The following is a 17,972-nucleotide window of genomic DNA, read 5'->3' as shown; positions in this document are numbered from 1 at the left end:
TGCACACCTGTAATCCCAGCAGTTTGGGAGGCTGAGGCAGGAAGATCATGAATTCAAAGCCAACCTCAGCAAAAGCAAGGCTCCAAGCAACTCAGTGAGACCCTGCCTCTAAATAAAATGCAAAATAGGGTTAGGGATGTGGCTCAGTGGCCGAGTGTCCCTGAATTCAATCCCTGGTACCCAAAAAAATAAAGTAAAAATAAACAAATGGAGATATGAATGAATAAGGAAATGAGAGAGGGAATAAATGAGCTTCTATCCTTAGAGTCTAAGCTACTATCACTTTTGATGGTGTCCTTCACTTGATAAGAAGTGGCACTCAGTACACCTGGGGAAAAGGTACTTACGCTAGAGGCAACCATCATTTTGTCCTTTGAGCTCGATGTGAGGATGCAGAACAAACATTTTATTAACAACAACCAATTTATGTAACCACCATATATCATGAGTTGCATGTTGACATTGAAAATTCTGTGCAAGTCTAGGTTTCTCAAGTCCTCTGCTTCCAGGTGCCCCATCAGGCACACAGCTGCGAGACCTCCCAGCCCACACCATGCCATCCTGCACTGGCCCCTCCCACCTCACTGTCGAGCCACAGTGGAGACCCCACGGACCTTCTCCCTGTTTGCTCCTCCTCCCTTCTAGTCTCCCCCAGGGAAGCACTTGGATAATGCACTTGTCCTCAGCAGAATCTGATTGGAAGAACTGGAAGCCACATGGAGAGAGGATCTGGAGATGTCCTCCGCTGTTGGTGTCACTTTCTGCTCACCCCTCCTCCCAGCTCTTTGCTGGGTGGGTGTCCTGCTCTAAATGTTTCACGAGGGTCCTACACAACAAATGCCCTCAGCGTGAATCCCCAGCAGCTCAGCCTCACTCACGCACATCCCACAGGAGGGAGCCGAAGAGTTCTCCTAGGACCTGGATGACTACTCTCCTCTTCCTCTGAGCTGCCTATGGTTTCCCCATCAAAGCCAAACAACTCTTCTCCCAAACAGAAAGAAGGTACGGCCTCAAATTTGACCAACCAGTCTTCCAGAAGGGATTCCATTTTTCAGCTGAAGGCTAGGAACATGAGAAATATCTATCCAGTTTCCTTTCCTGCCCACTAGGCAGAATGGCTGGGGACCAAGATGGCAAACACAGGTGTTGTTGCTTCTTGTCTGTCCTGGCTCTTTATTCACATCATAAAATGCAATAGATATTTCTGGTGACTGAGGGAGCTAATTCACCTTCAGGAGGTGACTAGCCCCATATCTATACCAGAGTCTGGCTCCACTTCTGTGAAAACGTTCCTGATGCTTGAGCAGGTATCAGGGACATCTAAGAACCAAGACGGATTCTGCAGCCCAGAGGTCAGAAATTTGATTGTAGCAGAATCTCCCACAAGGTGAAGGCTCAGGTAGCCTGGCTCACACCAACCTTACAGTCCAGGTGTTTCCAAGCATTCAGATGCACCTCAGCTTACAATGGGGTTATTTCCTGATAAACCAACTGTACAACAAAAATGCATTTAACACACTTCATCATAGCTTGGCTTTGCCTACCTTAAATATTCTCAGAACACTGATTTTAGCCTACCTTGGGGCAAAATCATCTAACACAAAGCTCGTTTGATCATGAAGTATTGACTATCTCATGAAATGTATTGACTACTGTACTTAAAAGGAAAAACAGGAAGGGCATATGGGTATATTTTTGCACCATCAGGAACTCAAGAAGTCCTAAGTCACTCCATCTGAGTAGAGGATCATCTCTACACAAAAGGCACCCATATCCCAAGAACGGGGCTGACCATTCATTCACTCATACAGTAAGTATTAAGCACCTGGAGTGTTGCTTCCATGAGGATCAAAGCAACCAGGAAGGGGCCAGTGCAGCGTGGGAATTGCAACACTAAATGAAGCAGTCAGGAAAGGCCTCGCTGAGAACCTGAAGGAGCCGAGGAGGCCAGCTGGCAGGTGTCTGGGGAAGAGGCTTCGCCCTCAGGCAAGAGCAGACCTGGTGTGCGGCCAGGTGGAGCTGGAACTCGTGCACTGGAGGAGAGTGGTGGGATCAGAAAGCTTGGCTAGAGCAGATCCTAAAGGGTTAGGGGGGTGGGATCTGGGTCCGACCGTCAGTCCAAGTGTCACAGAGGCCATCAGAGCTCTGTGCAAGCAGGGGAGGGGCACCATCCGATTTAGATGTCAGCAGGCTCATCCTGGTTGTTGTGCCCAAAGACAAAGCGGGGCAAAGGCATGGGCAGAAAGGTCACTCAGGAAGCCATGGCAACCAGCTGGGGAGGAGACACTGGTGGCTTAGCTCAGGGCAGTAGCAGTGGAGGAGGAGAGAAGCCGTTGGATTCTGGATACACTCAGAAAGGAGAGCCAACAACAGCTGCTGATGGACTGCTGGATAGTGGGGAGTGAAGAGAGGAGTCAAAGTTCAGGGCCAAAAAAAGGAGCGGTTACCCGAGAACCCATTGCTGATAGATGGCTCCACTCAGGAATCAGATGCGGACCAGGTGGACCTTTGAGTGGGCACGGAATTACGACAAAGGGAGTAACAGCCATTCCATTTGTGGGGCACCCAGTGGCCACCAGGCCTGTGCCATTTCCTCTCCTGGCCCCATGGGAAACATACCATGATCTCTGGACAGGAGGAGATCGAGCTCAGAGCACAGACCCATGTGTCATGAGCAAGCAGGACATCAACCAGACCAGCTGGCTTCAGACTCAGGCTCTCCACCACGACACTCCCCAGATGCCCTTCAAAATGTTGTTGATTTTGTTTTTGTTTTCAATAACCAATTCAAGAAAAATTATGGTGTTTTGAAACCCTTTGAAGTGTTTTAAACTACTTAACCAACTTTCTAGACTGAGCCAGCCCCCACATTGGACAGCCAGATCCCGGTCAAGTTCTGACTCTGGCCTTCCATTTGCATCCTTTCCTACCTGTTACCTGAAGCCTCTGTCCACAGCTCAGTCATGGCCTCAGCCCTGGCTCCATGTTGCAAGTCTGGGAGTTACAGCTGATGTCTCATCCATTTGGGTTCAGAGGAGTCCTCCCACTGGAGATATGAGGGACTGGCCCCCTTACCCCAAGAACTCGATGGGGTTTTAGAACTCATCTTGTAAGTTGGCAAGTAGCTTTCTTTAAAGGAAACTTCCTGGATTCTCCCCAGATGTAGGGGAATCCATATTTGTCAGCCTATGGCACCAACCTAATTCTCCATACTTGTTCATAAAAATGCTTACTGAGCACTTCCTGCCTGTCAGGCACTGTCTTGAGGAAGGCAGGAAAAGAGAGTTCCTACCCTCATGAGACAGATGGGCCAATGGGGCAGTCAGCCACTGGGCCAAAGGACCCCTTGTTAGGAATCAGGGAAGGAGAGTGTGTGCGGAAGGGAAGAGCCTTTGGGCTACGTGTGTCTATCACAAAGGGGCCAGGCCTCGCCTGGGAGGTGAACAGACGTGTCCCTGAAGAAGTGATGAGCAGCTGCCATGTGAAGGAGGAGTAGACCTCCCTGGGTAGAGGATACACCGAGGCTTTGTAAGAGGGTTGATGACAAGGGGCATCAAGGGGCAAAGAAGGAAAGTTGGTCTTGATGCAAAGTGAGGTGAACAGTTGAGAAGGGTCATAGACCTCCTTAAGAACTAAGGGTCTCAGCCTAAGAGAGATAGTAGTCCACCACTAGAGGGATGAGTGAGAAGAATGTGATAGGTTTACCTCTGTGGATGAGCCTGCCTGCATAGGAGGAGATAGATGGGAAGAGCAGGTGGACGGGAGAGACTGCTAACAATTATGGTGCCCTCTGCACTCACAGGATGATTGCATTGTACCCTGAAGGTGCCTGGACACCTAGCATGCTGGACCTGGAAGAGATCTGGGAGAGCAATTCTATAGTCCAGTCACATAGTTTTATGAATGAGCCAAGTGACTTAGAGAAAAATAACTTACCCAAGACCACAGGGTCACTTAATTACAGTCAATACTCTGATCGGGGTCGTTTGACTTAAAGCTTTGAACCTGTCACCATTTTTTCAGTTATCTGCATTTGCATGAAAACTGAGCTTTTTCAAAGTATTGTGCTGTATTAATATTGTATTTCCAGTGTTTGGAGGAAATGGGTTCTCAATGTATTTTGGATGGGGGGATTGAGAGATGGATGGATGGATGGATGGATGGATGATGGATGGATGGATGATGGATGGATGATGGATGGATGGATGGATGGATGGATGGTGGATGGATGGATGATGGATGGATGATGGATGGATGGATGGATGAATGAATGATGGATTTGGAAAGATGCTCTTTCTTCTACAATCCACAAACTTCCATAGAAATAGTTGGAAGATACATCATTGTTCCCTTAGTGAGAACCATACTTCATGACCTTCTTTCCTAAAAGGCATGTCCTCTAGTCCTGACAACCACTCTTGGACCACGACATCAGTGTGGCTCAGAGGACACCCCTCCTTACCCAAGTCAGTTCCCTGGCAGCCATGGCTCCTGAAAGAAGCTGATAACCCCCGGGCAGTTGTTTGGAATGGCAAGCAGCCCGGGATCAGCTAGGTCATGCACTGTCTCCTTATTCCTCCTGGAAAGGAGCCTAACTCACTAACTGTTCAAATTGAATTTTAAAAACTTTAATTAGGTCACCATAAAGATTTGCTTCTTTGAATGGCAGAAAGCCCAGTGTCCTAAGTGTTTCCTCAGGAGCTCAGCCTTTGCCACCCCACAACTCCTGCCCACCCCACACCGCGTTAAGGGAGGAGGCTGCACGGAATGCGGATGAAGTGTTCTCTCCAGCGACAGTCCTAGAGGTGCTTGGAAAACGGCTCGGGGATGATTGCCAAAATACTACATTGGCAAATGTCCTTTCGTCTACTCCTCACAACTGTGTTGGGAGAATGAGGCCCTGTCCCAATCTGATAAACAAGGAGAGTGAGAACGAAGGGTCTAAACAGTTGCCACCCAAGTATATGGACTCAGCTCCTCTAGGGACACACCCAGGTTTCTTTCAATGATAAAGATGTTCCAAACGGGATGAGTTCCTAGCTGTAGGCACTGAGAAGGTAAGCAATGAACAAAGAAAACTTGTTTGTCATCGGTCAACATTTGTTGATCACCTACTGTATACAGAGTATGTTTCCAAAGGTTTAGTTCAGGCCAACTGGACATCCCTTTTTGACCTTAGAGCATTAAACAAGGGACCTCATTGAAGTCCTTGTCAGCCCCCTTTTCCACCATGTGACCTAGAGAAAGACACCTCACTTCGAGTTTCATGCCCTCTGCCAACTGGGCATGGTAGTTTCTATACAAGAAATTCTCAACAGGGTAAAAATGGCCCGTTCCAAACTGGATCACTTTAGGGGTGTGTATTACAAAAGGACCACTCACTGAGGCAGGGACGTGAGAGAGCCACTGGGATAATGCACTAACCCAGAGATAACAACAGCCTGGTTATTACCAGCTGAAGGTCAAGGGGACAGAGGGAAGGAGAAATTACCATAGCTGAAAGGAGAGAGATTCTTGTAGAGTTGGTATTCCCACCACTGGGACACAGTCATCTAGAATGCGAGGACCATGCATCTACCATGCAGAGTGCTATGAGGCATAAACGGGCATAGAAAGGGACACTCACAATGCCTGGCACATAGTAGGTGCTCAAGACACCTGTAATGGACTGAATGAATCAATGATTGCCACCATCCCTCTGACTTGCAGATGTTAGGAGTCTGGTTCTGTATTCTGGGGAGGAACTTGTAGCATCTGGGTAAACCACCAAGGTGAAGGTGAGCCCCACAGCAGGAGGAGTGACCAGAGGTGGGCACAGTGACTGCAAGGTCCACAGAAAGAAGGGGTTCTAATGGAAACAGTGCACCTAAGAGCTTTGGCTCAAGTCCTGTCACCTTCAGGCTGTGGGAGCCTCAATGAACATGGAATTGAATGCAAGCTCTACACTCTAATAGAAGGTCTAATTTGTCAAATAGGATTTTTCTGGAAGAACACTAGAAATGACTGTGAAATTACTTTCTTGGCCAGTTCCCAAATATGAGTAGATAACTCAGAATTAGCTATCATGAGACTATCATTTGGGGATATAAATGATATTTAAAGGATGAAGAACTTGAGAGAAGGAAGCTGACATTTGCTAAGTATCTTGGGATCCACCTGGTCTATATAACAAAATTCTCAGCCTTCACAGAGCTTGTTAAGTAGAAGGAAACAAACAAAAAACAAGAAAAATAATAAAAAAAAACATATTGCATATAGTGTTGTAGGTTGAATTGTGTCCTCCTAAAAGATCAATTCCAGCCCTAACCCTAACACCTGTGAATGTGAGCTTATTTGGAAACAGGATCTTTACAGATGTTCTCAATCAAGATAAAATGAGATCATACTGAATTAGGGTGGGCCCTAATCCAATGGCTGTTTTCCTTTTATGAAGAAGGATATTTGGACACACAGAGAGAGAGAGAGAGAGAATGCTAAGGATCTCCAGCAATTATCAGAAGTTAGGACATGGAATAGTTCTTCCCTCAGAAGCTCCTAAAAGAACCAACCTTTGTCTGCACCTTGATTTCAGACTCTTGGTCTCCAGAACTCTGAGAGTAAAGTTCTGATGCTTTAAGTCATCAAAGCAGCTCACGGTCATTTGTTACAGCAGCCTTGAGAACCTAATACATGCAGCATGTTAAGTACTATAGAGAAAAGTAATGCAGAGAGCAGCGTCAGAGGAGAGGGAAGGAGGAGGTGAGCAGGAGGGGAAGCCTGAGTAATCGGGACAGGTTCCATCCAGAAGGTGAGATGGGAGCAGATTGAAAGCAGATGTGCGAGTCAAGCAGAGTCATGCAAGGAACACGACAGGCAGAGGAAGCAGGTGTCGGGGAGGCCCTCGGGAGGTGGGCCATGCTCAGGAAGCACCAAGGACGCCAGGGTGGCCAGAGTGCGAGCAAACAGAAGTGGGAGAAGCAGCCAGGGAAGTCAGTACTGCCAGACCCTGGGGGACTTGCAGGCCAAGGCCAGTAACCTGCTCTCACTCAGAGTGGGTTGGGGAACTTCAGGAGGGTTCCGAGCAGTGCCATGACATGATCTGAAATGTGATTTAGAACACCCACTCTGGCTGCTGCATTGAGGACAGATGGAAGCAGAGCAAGGACAGAAGCCAGAGACCGGCTAGGGACCACTGCCACAAGCCAGCCAAGAGCATTTCCTGGATGGGGACATGCACCAGTTTTTCAAGGACATCCTCTAATTAGGAGAAAAGTTAGGTCTTCCCACAGCATCAACTGCCCACAGGCCACCACCCCAGGGCCAATCCCTCTGACCACAGTCTTGAAGCAAACTTATCCTGAGACCTTAGGAAGAAGAACAGAAAGCACCTTGCACGCCTTCCTGGGATTCACGGTCCTCAATTCTGATGTCTCTTCATGGGGAAGCTGCAAGAATTCAATGAGGGAACATCTGTGGAAGCATTATTAGAAAAGCATAAAGCAGAAGATAAATGCAAGCGATTGCAATTAATACTAATAACAGTCAGCCTCTAGTCAACCCGCAACTGTTCACCTATAAATACTACCCAAACACCATCTCATGAAGAGACTGAGCCTTGTGTGGGAAGGAAATGGGGTACACATCTGCTGGGGAGAATTTTTCATTTAATAGATTTCTTTGTAACAAGATTAGCAATGTCCTCTTACCAGGAACCATCTGTTGGGTCATGTCTGTAACCTTGTCATGCAGAACTGGACCTCCAAAAGGAACAGTCGTTGACCAACCTGCAACCAATTAAGTCCTCTGATTCTTTCATGATGCTTTTTTGTTTGTTTTTAATTATGATTGATTTTGGTTTTATATGCTCAGGAAAGACTGGGTGTGGGGAACCAGATAACAGGCTGCTGGCAGACTGGCATTTCCATAAACTGGCAGCCTTCAGGACCTTGTGTGTCTCTCGTTGAAAGAAGAGGTTGGTTCAAAAGAAGCTGAAAGTAATGTAGAGATCCTTCAGAAAATTAAAAATAGAACTACTTTATGATCCAGTGATCCCATTTCTGGATATATGCTCAAAGGAAATGAAGTCAGTGTCTCAAACAGATATCGACATCCCTATTTCATTGCAGTATTTCCAATATCCAAGACACGGAAACCACCTAAATGTCCCTCACTGAATGAAAGGATAAGCTGTCGTAAGGAGAGAGAGATAGAGAAAATTATTCAGCCTTTAAAACATAAGGCCACTTGAGACAATTTAGATGAATTTGTAAGACATTATGCTAAGTAAAATAAGGCAGATACTGAATGACAAATATTGCACCATCTCACTTATTTTATAGGTGGAGTATAAAATTATCAAAATCAAGAAGTTCAGGGGATTAAACATACAGCAATGTAATTATACTAACAATATGGTGTTGTAAATTTGAAAAGTGCTACAAGGGTAGATTCTCAATGTTCTGAAAGAAAGAAAACGAAGGAAGGAAGGAAGGAAGGAAGGGAGGGAGGGAGGGAGGGAGGGAGGGAGGGAGGGAGGATGGAGGGAGGGAAAGAAGATTCAAAACTATAAATTAACATCATGAGATCTAAAGTCATAAGCAGAAGGGGTCAAAACGACCTCAGTTGGGTATGAGTTAAAGAATGGTTACTAGCATCTAGACAATTTCTGTTGACATGGCACATTGTCTAAGAAAAATAGGAATCAAAAAGAACAATTTTATATTATATAAGAATTGTCATTTTGTGTTGCCAAAGCTGCTATGCTAAGCAACTGTTGGTGGGCACAGAGGCGGGGTGTTCCCACAGGAGAAGCACTTCCTACAATGTAGAGAGCTCTAAGACGGCGGCTGGCATTGGGCCAAGAGGTGGTGCATAATTAGTGTTAACATGGCGTGATCTACCTTTGGCCTGATTGGTTAATGTCTCTTCTGCGCTAGTGGTCACCAAATGTTCCCCATTCTTTCTTGACTGGTACCGTGGTGCGTGCTCCAATCGTGCTACTTAATCCTAAGCTGATTGGCTGCTTTAGTGTATATAAGACATTCTTTTCACCTTGGAGAAGGACACACCTCTAGATCTCAGAATGAAGGACGCAGTATGCGGAACGCACCACTAAAAAGCACCACTGATAGAAAGCACCTCTGGTAGACAGCACCTCTAGCATGCACCTCTAGGACGCAGGATGCAGGACGCACCTCTAAGAAGCAGCAGCAGACCTCTAAGAAATAACTCCTCTGAAAGCGTAGCCTCCTCTCTGATAAGCATAGCCTCTCTGAAAGCATAGTACCTCTAAAAGCAAACAAGCCTCTCTTCCTCTATAAACTAGCAAACAAGCAAGCAAGCAAGAAAGCAGCCCACTACAGAGAAAGATAATAGAAGTAGTTCATTCCCAGTCCACCTCCGATTCCTTCCCGGGGAATTGTTGCTGCGGGCGGCAACACTACAAAACATGGAGTCTCGGGTAAAACGGAATCTGTTTAGTCATTGCCCATATAGCCTGGTCTATAACATTTCCGTGGAGTCAAATATGTCAACCTATCACAGCTGGATTGTGGTGATTATTTCACAATGTGTACAAATATTCAAGTCGAATGCCTTATATAGTGCCATTGCTGTTCGGCATACCTAAATAAAGCTGCGGGAACAGCAGAGGGTAGGATGGTGTCCTTTGGTGCTGGTAACTGGAGGCTTGGAGCTGTCAAGATCAACCATGGGAGTGGAGGGTGGCAGAGATGAACATTTTCTGAGTGTCTGCAAAGATCACAGGACAGCAGTCAGAAGTGGGGGCAGGGACAACAGCAGCATCTGCTGTGCCAGGAAGGGAGACCAAGAAGCAGCGCCCAGCCAGATGGCACCTGCGGGCAGAGCTGCGGGCACCCCCCACGACTTCCAGCATCGGATGCCCCTGCGAGTCCCAGCTGGGGAACTGAAGCAGACTGGTCGCCTGGGCCTCCAAGGGGTCTTCTCACTGACTGGGGAGGACACAGCCATGGTGAAGAAGGAGGGGTATGTCCCGCAGGTGTGCCAGGGTGGCAAATACTGAAATTGGAGCATTTAAATGATCATAACCCCAGGATGAAGTGGCCTCAGGGTGTCCAGGTTAGACACCTAGATTTATTGATATCTAGATTTATGGGCTGCCTACAGTATGCCAGGCACGCACTGAGTGATTTCATGCATGCCTGCTTTCATTTGTTTCTTTATTTATTCAATAGTTATTGATGGGGCAGCTTCTGTGTGCCAGACTCTGCTCTGGTTGCCAGGAACATATCAATACGTAGAGCCAAAGACCTTGGCCCTCATGTGGCTTACCCTCTAGCAGTGGGAAATAAGTAGTCGATAATAAAAGCAATATCTGGCATTCAAGGAGAGGTAATTGTTATAGAAAGAAGAGTAAGTAAAGCAAGGGGTGTCAGGGGTAGCAAGAGTAGGGAAGAGAATTAACTAGGGGAGTTTGGGAGCCCAAACTCAAGAGGGTGGGCCACTGGGCACCGAGGAGGAAGCATTTAAAAAATAAAAATGGAAGAGCTGGTGCAAAGAGCCCCGAGCAGGCACTTGCCTGACGAAGAAGAAGTCAGGCAAGGAAAACTGGAGAAGTGGCAGGAAAACCATGCAGCCAGAGAGGAGTGCACAGCGGGGAGGGTATTATGGGATATAAGCTCAGAGGAGAATGAGAGGTTCAGATGAGGCAGGACTTCACATATGTTTAATCTTCACAATAAGACCAAATATCCTGCCTCACAGATACAGAGACAGAGGTGCATTGTGCTCAAACAGTTTTCCTGCATGGAACAGCATGTGGGTGATGGGAAGGTCCAGTGCTCACGGGATGCTTTTCCCATGATGCTGCATTATTCCCCTTTAAGAGGCGTCTATGGACATCTGCCCGTAACTTCCGATTAAAGTCAAGATCATGTGGTTTGCTGAATTACTCCCCACAGTCAAAACATATAGAAACAAACATGCACACTTTTAGATCAAGTTTTGAGAGCCACATTTCATTTTATAATCATTCCTGCGGGTTGGGGTTTTGTTGTTGTTGTTGTTGTTGTTGTTTTCCTTAGCAATATTTGAAAGTGATGGTAGCAGGTGGGTAAGAGAAGCATGGAGGAACTTTACGCAGAGGGAAATGAGAGGAGGGAGGGGGCAAGGGTATGAAAGATGGTGGAATGAGCCAGACATCATTCCCCTATGTACATGTATGATTACACAAATAGTGTGAACCTACATCGTGCACAACCATAGAAATGAAAAGTTGTACCCCATTTTGTGTACAATGAATCAAAATGCAGTCTGTTAGAATAAAAGAAAAAATTTCAAAAATTTTAAAAAGTGACTCAGTATGAAAACAAAGGTGTCAAAGGTGCCAAGAGCACACACGGCAAAAAGACAGTCTTCTGGACAACCTAATATCCACATGCAGAAGAATGAAACTGCACACCATCTACAGAGATCAACTCAAAATTTACCAAAGACTTAAAGGCAGCACCAAAAACTACAAAACTACTTGAAGAAAATGGGGAAAAGCTTTTAAGACATTGATCTGGGCAATGATTTTTTTTAGATATGACCTTAAAAGCATGAACGAGAATAGTAAAAATAGACAAATGGGATTCCGGCACACTGAAGCCCTTCTGCAAAGCCAGGAAGCAACAGAGTGAAGAGACAACCTGTGGAATGGGAGAAAACATTGGCTCACCGTACATCTGGAAAGGAGTTGATATTCAAAATGTATGAGGAACTCAATAGGAAGACAACAAACAAGTTTAAAATGGTCAAAGGATCTGAAGAGACATTTCTCAAAAGAAAACACACAAATGGCCAACAGGTATGTGAAAAAATGCTCAGCCTGTTACCCATCATCAGAGAAATGCAAATCAGAACCACAATGAGATATCTACGCCATGCCTGTTAGAAAGGCTATTATCAAAAAGGTAAAGCTAACGAGTGTTGGTGAGGAGAAAAGTGAACCCCAGCACACTGCTGGTGAGAGTGTCAATAATATAGTGGTTTGGAAGACAGTGCGGAGGTTTTTCAAAAAATTAGGACTAGAACTACCAGATGATCCAACAACCCCACTACCATGTATGTGTCCAAAGGAAATCAAATTAGTATGTGAAAGAGACATCTGTTTTCCCACATGCGTTGCAGCATTATTTACCAGAGCCAAGATATCAATCCAAGTACCCATCCACAGAGGAATGGGTGAAGAAAAAGTGATGTACCAAGGCAATGGGGAACTAACTACTCGGCCTTAAAAATAAGAAAATCCTCTCATTTGCAACGATATGGATGAAGCAGCAGAACTGATATCATGTTTAAGTGAAACAAGTTGGGCACAGAGAGACAGACACCAAACAATCTCACTTACGTGTGAAACTCAGAAGTAAAGAGTAAGGTGGTTACGAGAGGCTGGGAGGTGGGGGGACGGAAGAGATGATTATCAAATATACAAAATTCCAATTAGACAGAATGAGCGTAAGAGATCAACTGTCCGGTACAGTCACCATAGTTAATAACAATGTATTGTGTTCTTGAAAATTGCTGAGAGTAGATTTTAAGTGTTCTTGCCACACACACACACACACACACACACACACACACACACAAATCCACGTGTCAAGTTATACATGTGATACATGTGTTAATTAGCTCAACTGAGTCGTTCCACAATGTATACATATTTCAAAACAACATGAACATTATAAATATATGCATCCTATTTGTCAGTTCAAAATTATGTGAAAGGGAGGGAGAAAGTAAAAGGAGAGAAAAAGAAAAAGAACAGAAGAGAGGATCGGAGGGAAGGAGGGAGGCAGGGAGAGCAGGCCTATTTGGAGCACCACAGGTGTGTGGAAGGTGGGGACAACTCAGCATGTACAGCACGTGTCAGCCCATGGGCTGAGAATGGTCACTGGCAATCAGTAGTTCACATGAAAGGAAAAGTCATGCAGCACAAAGCCAATATTCTCTGTCCTGGGATGTCCCTTCCTCATGCCTCTGTAATTCCATTATTATTTAAAACTGTATTAATATCAGCTGGGCACAGTGGCACATGCCTGTGATCCCAGTGGCTCAGGAGGCTGAGGCAGGAGGATCACAAGTTCAAAGCCAGCCTCAGTCAGTAACTTAGCAAGGCCCTAAACAACTCAGCAAGTCCCTGTCTCAAAATAAAAAATAAAAAAGGGCTGGGGATGTGACTCTGTGGTTAAATGCCCTTGGATTCAATCCCTGGTACCAAAAAAATTGTATTAATCTCAAGATAGAAATTAGTGCACATGGCTCACTCATCTCTCTGTCATTTTTATGACAGATGATATTCCATTCGTGTCTTCATTCATTCATTCTAAGATAATCGAGGACCCTCTGACGCCATGAAAAGAGAATGGCCTTTAGCATCGGCAGCCCTGGGATGGAGTTCTCATGGCTCCTAAAAAATGGAGAGTCTTACGTGAAGCTAGTTTGTCTCTCTAAGCCTTAGGGTTCTCATTTGCAAATGGGGACTTAACAAAAATCCTGCTTTATAAAGTTCTCAGCACAGTATTTTTATATAGTAGATTAAAAAAAAATAGCTGTTATCTTGATTGCAAGTTCCCCATGTTCAAAAAAACTCTAGTGGGTACTGGGAGGTCTGATGTAAGTGACCCAGGGCCCCTGTCACTAGAGGCTCACTCTACACAGAGTGGCTTGATGGTGTGTTTAAGACCACGGCCTCAGAGACTGAAATGCCAGAGTTATTATCCTGGCTCTGCCACGTCCTTTACTTTTCTGTGCCTCAGTTTCCTCTCTTATAAAATAGAGATAATGATAACACCTGCTTCAGAGACCCATTGTGAGAATTACCAGTCAATAGATATAAAAGTGTTAGGACACTACCTGGCCCACTGCGAGGCTCAATATGGGTTATGATCGTATCTGATGGAAGAGATGGACATGAAAGTAATAAATTACAATACACAGTGAAAAGAGCTAGAAGATAGATGGGAACAAAGTGACAAAAGAAGAAAGGATCAGCTCTGAGGCAGGAGGATCATGAGTTGGAAGCCAGTCTCAGCAAAAGTGAAGCACTACGCACCTCAGCAAGACCCTATCTCTACATAAAATACAAAACAGAGCTGGGGATGTGACTCAGTGGTTGAGGACCCCTGAGTTCAATCTCCAGTACCAAAAAGAGAAAGGAGAAGAAGAAAGGACCCACTCTTTTAAGATGGTCAGGAAAGGATTTAGAGGGTGAGATCCTTGTAGTAAGTCTGGATCTTCCATGCACAGTTCTGCAGGTAGATGGGGGAAGGGATGAAATTCAGGCAGAGAAAATGGTACTTCAAAGTCATGGAGGCATTAAATAGCCCACCATGATAATGTAAAAAATAATAATAATAACATCCATTACAACTAATAATAGTTCTAAACACAGGCATCATCTCATTTAATCCCTGCAGCAACCTAAGAGGTAGGGACAATATTGTTCCCAATTTATAGACAAGAAAACTTAAGTTTCAAAGAGGTTTAGCAGTTCAGTTGGTCAATGGTGAAAATCATGATTCAGAATGGATTAGAGCAATGTAGAAGTCCCTTGGGCTTTTGGATTTTTATGAGGGAACATCAATGTGTAAGTTATTCATTGCTGCAAAATATCCCAAACTTAATGGCTTAAGCCAATAAATATCATCTCACCATTTCCATGGTTCAAGAATATGGGCATGGCTAAGTTGAGTATCTTTTGCAAGAGGTTGCACTGGGATTTCACTTGGGGCTGCAATTATCCGAAGGCTTGACTGGGGAGGAGCATCCACTTCCATGGGGGGGCACTCACATGGACAGCAAATTAGTGCTGGCTGATGGCTGGAGACCCCTGCTCTTCACCCCACCCACTTCTCCATGGGGTCCTTGGATATTGCAGCTGCCTTTACCCAAATCAAGGGATCCAGGAGAACAAAAGGGGAAGCTGCACTGTTTCATGATATAACCTTGGAAGTTACACACTGTCATTTACTCAATGTCCTCTTGGTTTCACGGTTTCAACTCTCTTCAACATGAGAGAGAACTACACAGGGGGGTAAATATTAAAAAGTGAGAGTCATTAGTGGGTATTCTTGAAGGTTAGCGACCACCATCACACATTTTTTTTTTTAATTTAAAAACATTGGGTTATCACAGTTTGTCTTTTGTCAAGGATACTAAAATAAATCCCCAAATAACTTGTGATTCATTATTAACAGTATTTTATTAAAATCAGGACATTCAAAGCAAAGGAAAAAAAGGCAGGAAGGAAATGATCTCAGAGTGTAGGCAAGTTGTTTAAAATTGATAGAACCTCTTTGCTTTCTTTTCTCCATTGGATTGACAAAACCTTTGCTCTGTACGGGATCTGGAAACTACTGGGACTCGCCACAGAGTTCAGTTACCATAAATAGAAAATCTTAAGCCAGTGTCTCTGAGTCCCGCTTTCTTTGACAAAATGCATTCATTCATGCAACATAAATTGATTATGCATCTATTATGTACCAAACTCTGTATCAGGCACTGAGACTTCAAATGTGAACAATATAGACAGTATCCCTATTTCTTGGAATTTATGCTCTAGTGAGGGCTGATATGTAACAAATAAGTAAATACTTCATGGTGATAAATGACTGGTATCGGATAACTAAAAACGATCTCTCTCGGAAGAGGACATTTCTGGTGTGATCTAAATGTCACAAACAAAGCAAGCCCTGTGAAGATCGAGAAAAGTACACTTTCAGCAGATGAAATGGTGTGAAATTCCAAAGATGGGAATGAGCCCCATATATTTCAGATCAGAGTTGCCGGGCCTGATGGATAAGGAGCAAAGGATACAAAAGGAAGTTGGAAAGGTAAGGTGGAGAAGATGATGTGGAGGGCTTTAGGCGTTCAGATTACAATGGGCTAGAAGCCATCAGAGGGTTTTAAACAGGGCTGTGACACGGCCTGGTTTGCACTAAGATCACTTTGGAGACCAAAAGGAGAAGGAAATAGAGAAGAAACCAAATCTAAGTAAAGATGGAGTAAGACTTGGCCGTGGTCCAGGTTAGACTTGATGGTGGGTTGATCTTGGATGTTTTCGGGTTGGAACTGAAGAACTTGCTGGTGAGTTGCATGTAAGTAGTGAGAGAAAAGACAAAACTAAAATCAGTCTTAGATTTGGGGCTTGAACAACCAGTGGATGGGGAAGCCTGGAGAGGACCAGGTGTGGAATGAGGATAAGGAAGTGTGTTTGCCCGTATTAAGGTAGAGACACCAATACATGCCCACGTGGAGAGATAAAGGAGGCAATGGGGTAAACCCAGTTAACCATTGGAGTATAACCTTCAGTTTAAAATTGATGCCTGGGTGCTCCCTGACCCTCATTGATCCTGTCTTAACTGGCCTAGAGTGTAGGCTTTGGGATTTTAAGATATCCTACAGGTGACTCTGTTGTGTAGAAAACCACTGGTCTAGTTCTAGGAGAGGTTAGTGAAAATTTGACTCTGGGTTGTCATCAGGATAGAGATGACATTTAAAGACAAAGAACTAATTGAGATTCTCTGGAGAGATCATGAGCCTGGAGAAGAGGTGACCACAGTCCAAGTCCTAGGGCACCTCCAAGTCCTGGGCAGCCTCAAACCCTGGGACATCTTAACATTTGAAAGCTGAGCAGAGAAGCTGGCCAAGGAGGCTGAGAAGCAACAGTCTTGGAACAAACAATCAGCAGGAGGAACAGCTGGCTATTCTTATCCCTCATTGTGGAATACTGGGTACCTGTAAGGCAAGAAGAGTTAACCTGGCCATTCTCCTCCCTCCGGCTTTCTTGGGGCTCTTCTCCAACCTTGTAGACCAGCCCCTCTAGCTCTGCCTTTGTCAACTGTATGGCTGCTCCTCATGGCCATTTCTATTCCCTGGTCAGTGTAATGCAAACCAATTCATTTAGCAGCTGTTCCTCCTGCTGATTGTTTGTTCCAAGACATATTATTCCACATTTGTCCACATTAAACTGCATTTTATCATCCATTATCCCAAGCCCTTCAATGATCTGGGCCCCTCTGCATTTGATCGCAAGGCTCAGTGATTCGTAGTGCCTGCAAAAGCTGTCATTTGCAGATTTGAAATCCTTCTTGCAGGGCCATTACGTGGGTCATTAGCATCAATAACACAGAGTGGCTGTACCTGGAGGCTTTGCAGAGGCAGGAAGGGACAGGAGGGGCTGGAATCTGGTTTGTTTGCTTGCTTTGCCCAGAGGACACAGTGATACCCTAGCTTTCCCTCCAGATTCCCAATATTGGGGCTTCCCTCCCTGTCCTGACCATAGCAAGGCAAAAGTGACTCAAATGATTAGCAGGCTCCAAATCTGAATATATTTCTCCTCATCATCTGCAGGCCCCCAAAATCTCAATTATTTAATAAATGGCTCACACTGGCATGCTTCTGTGTGTTTCTAATCAAGCAGGTGCATTTTCCAGCAATCTCTAGCCTAATCGTAAGGGACTTTTCTGGAGATCAAACATACATTTGGCACATTCAGCATGTAATGTCCCCACCAGATAAGCTGATCTTTTCAACCAGAGCAATGTCAGCTCACAGGACATTTTGGGAATAGGTGGGCATATTTTGGGTGGCCACAATGACTTGGGAGGGAGGCTGGTATTTAGTGCCTGCAGGACACTAGATGTCCTGAAATGCTGGAGACCAGCCTTCACCAGCAAGCAACCAACATACCATCAATAAGCAGCACCCCACTAAGAGGTTTTTTATGGCTGCTGTAAGACATCACCACAAACTTAGTGGCTTAAAATGACAAAAGAAGAAAGGACCACCTCTGGAGCACATTGATTATCTTTTAACCCCAGAGATTAGAAATTCAAAATGAGTTAACAGGAAGGTGCCTGTGAAGAACCCATCCTCAAAGTCAGCAATGGAAGGCTGGGACTCTCCCATGCCATGTCACTCCAGCCTCCACCTCAGATACCTCATCTCCGTCTCCTCCCTCCCTCTCTAAC

The 17,972-nt window shown here is 45.0% G+C and overlaps 2 protein-coding genes across 10 annotated transcripts in view; one reads left to right on the top strand and one right to left on the bottom strand.

The window, feature by feature from the left end:
- The window catches only part of CA10 (carbonic anhydrase 10), a 491,731-nt gene that overhangs the window by 422,395 nt on the left and 51,364 nt on the right, over positions 1–17,972 (top strand). The window lies entirely within an intron of this gene.
- LOC306657740 (uncharacterized protein) overlaps positions 1–17,972 on the bottom strand; it is a 69,583-nt gene that overhangs the window by 37,042 nt on the left and 14,569 nt on the right. For 3 of the 6 annotated variants that reach the window (XM_079134036.1, XM_079134035.1, XM_079134034.1), the window contains 2 exons: positions 14,177–14,249; positions 9,505–9,729 (listed from right to left, as the gene is read on the bottom strand). The exons of 2 other annotated variants lie outside the window; for them this stretch is intronic. In XM_079134036.1, the coding sequence (XP_078990162.1) occupies positions 9,604–9,729; positions 14,177–14,249 (199 nt within the window). In that variant the 3' untranslated portion in view covers positions 9,505–9,603. Of the gene's footprint in view, positions 1–9,504; positions 9,730–13,913; positions 14,250–17,972 lie in introns of those variants that run through there. One more of the 6 variants, XR_013762865.1, reaches the window with a different exon arrangement.

Source organism: Sciurus vulgaris (assembly GCF_902686455.1).
Source record: "Sciurus vulgaris genome assembly, chromosome: 3".
Lineage (NCBI taxonomy): Eukaryota > Metazoa > Chordata > Mammalia > Rodentia > Sciuridae > Sciurus > Sciurus vulgaris.
Note: the sequence above shows the minus strand (reverse complement) of the source record. Positions and strands in the feature narration are given on the sequence as shown.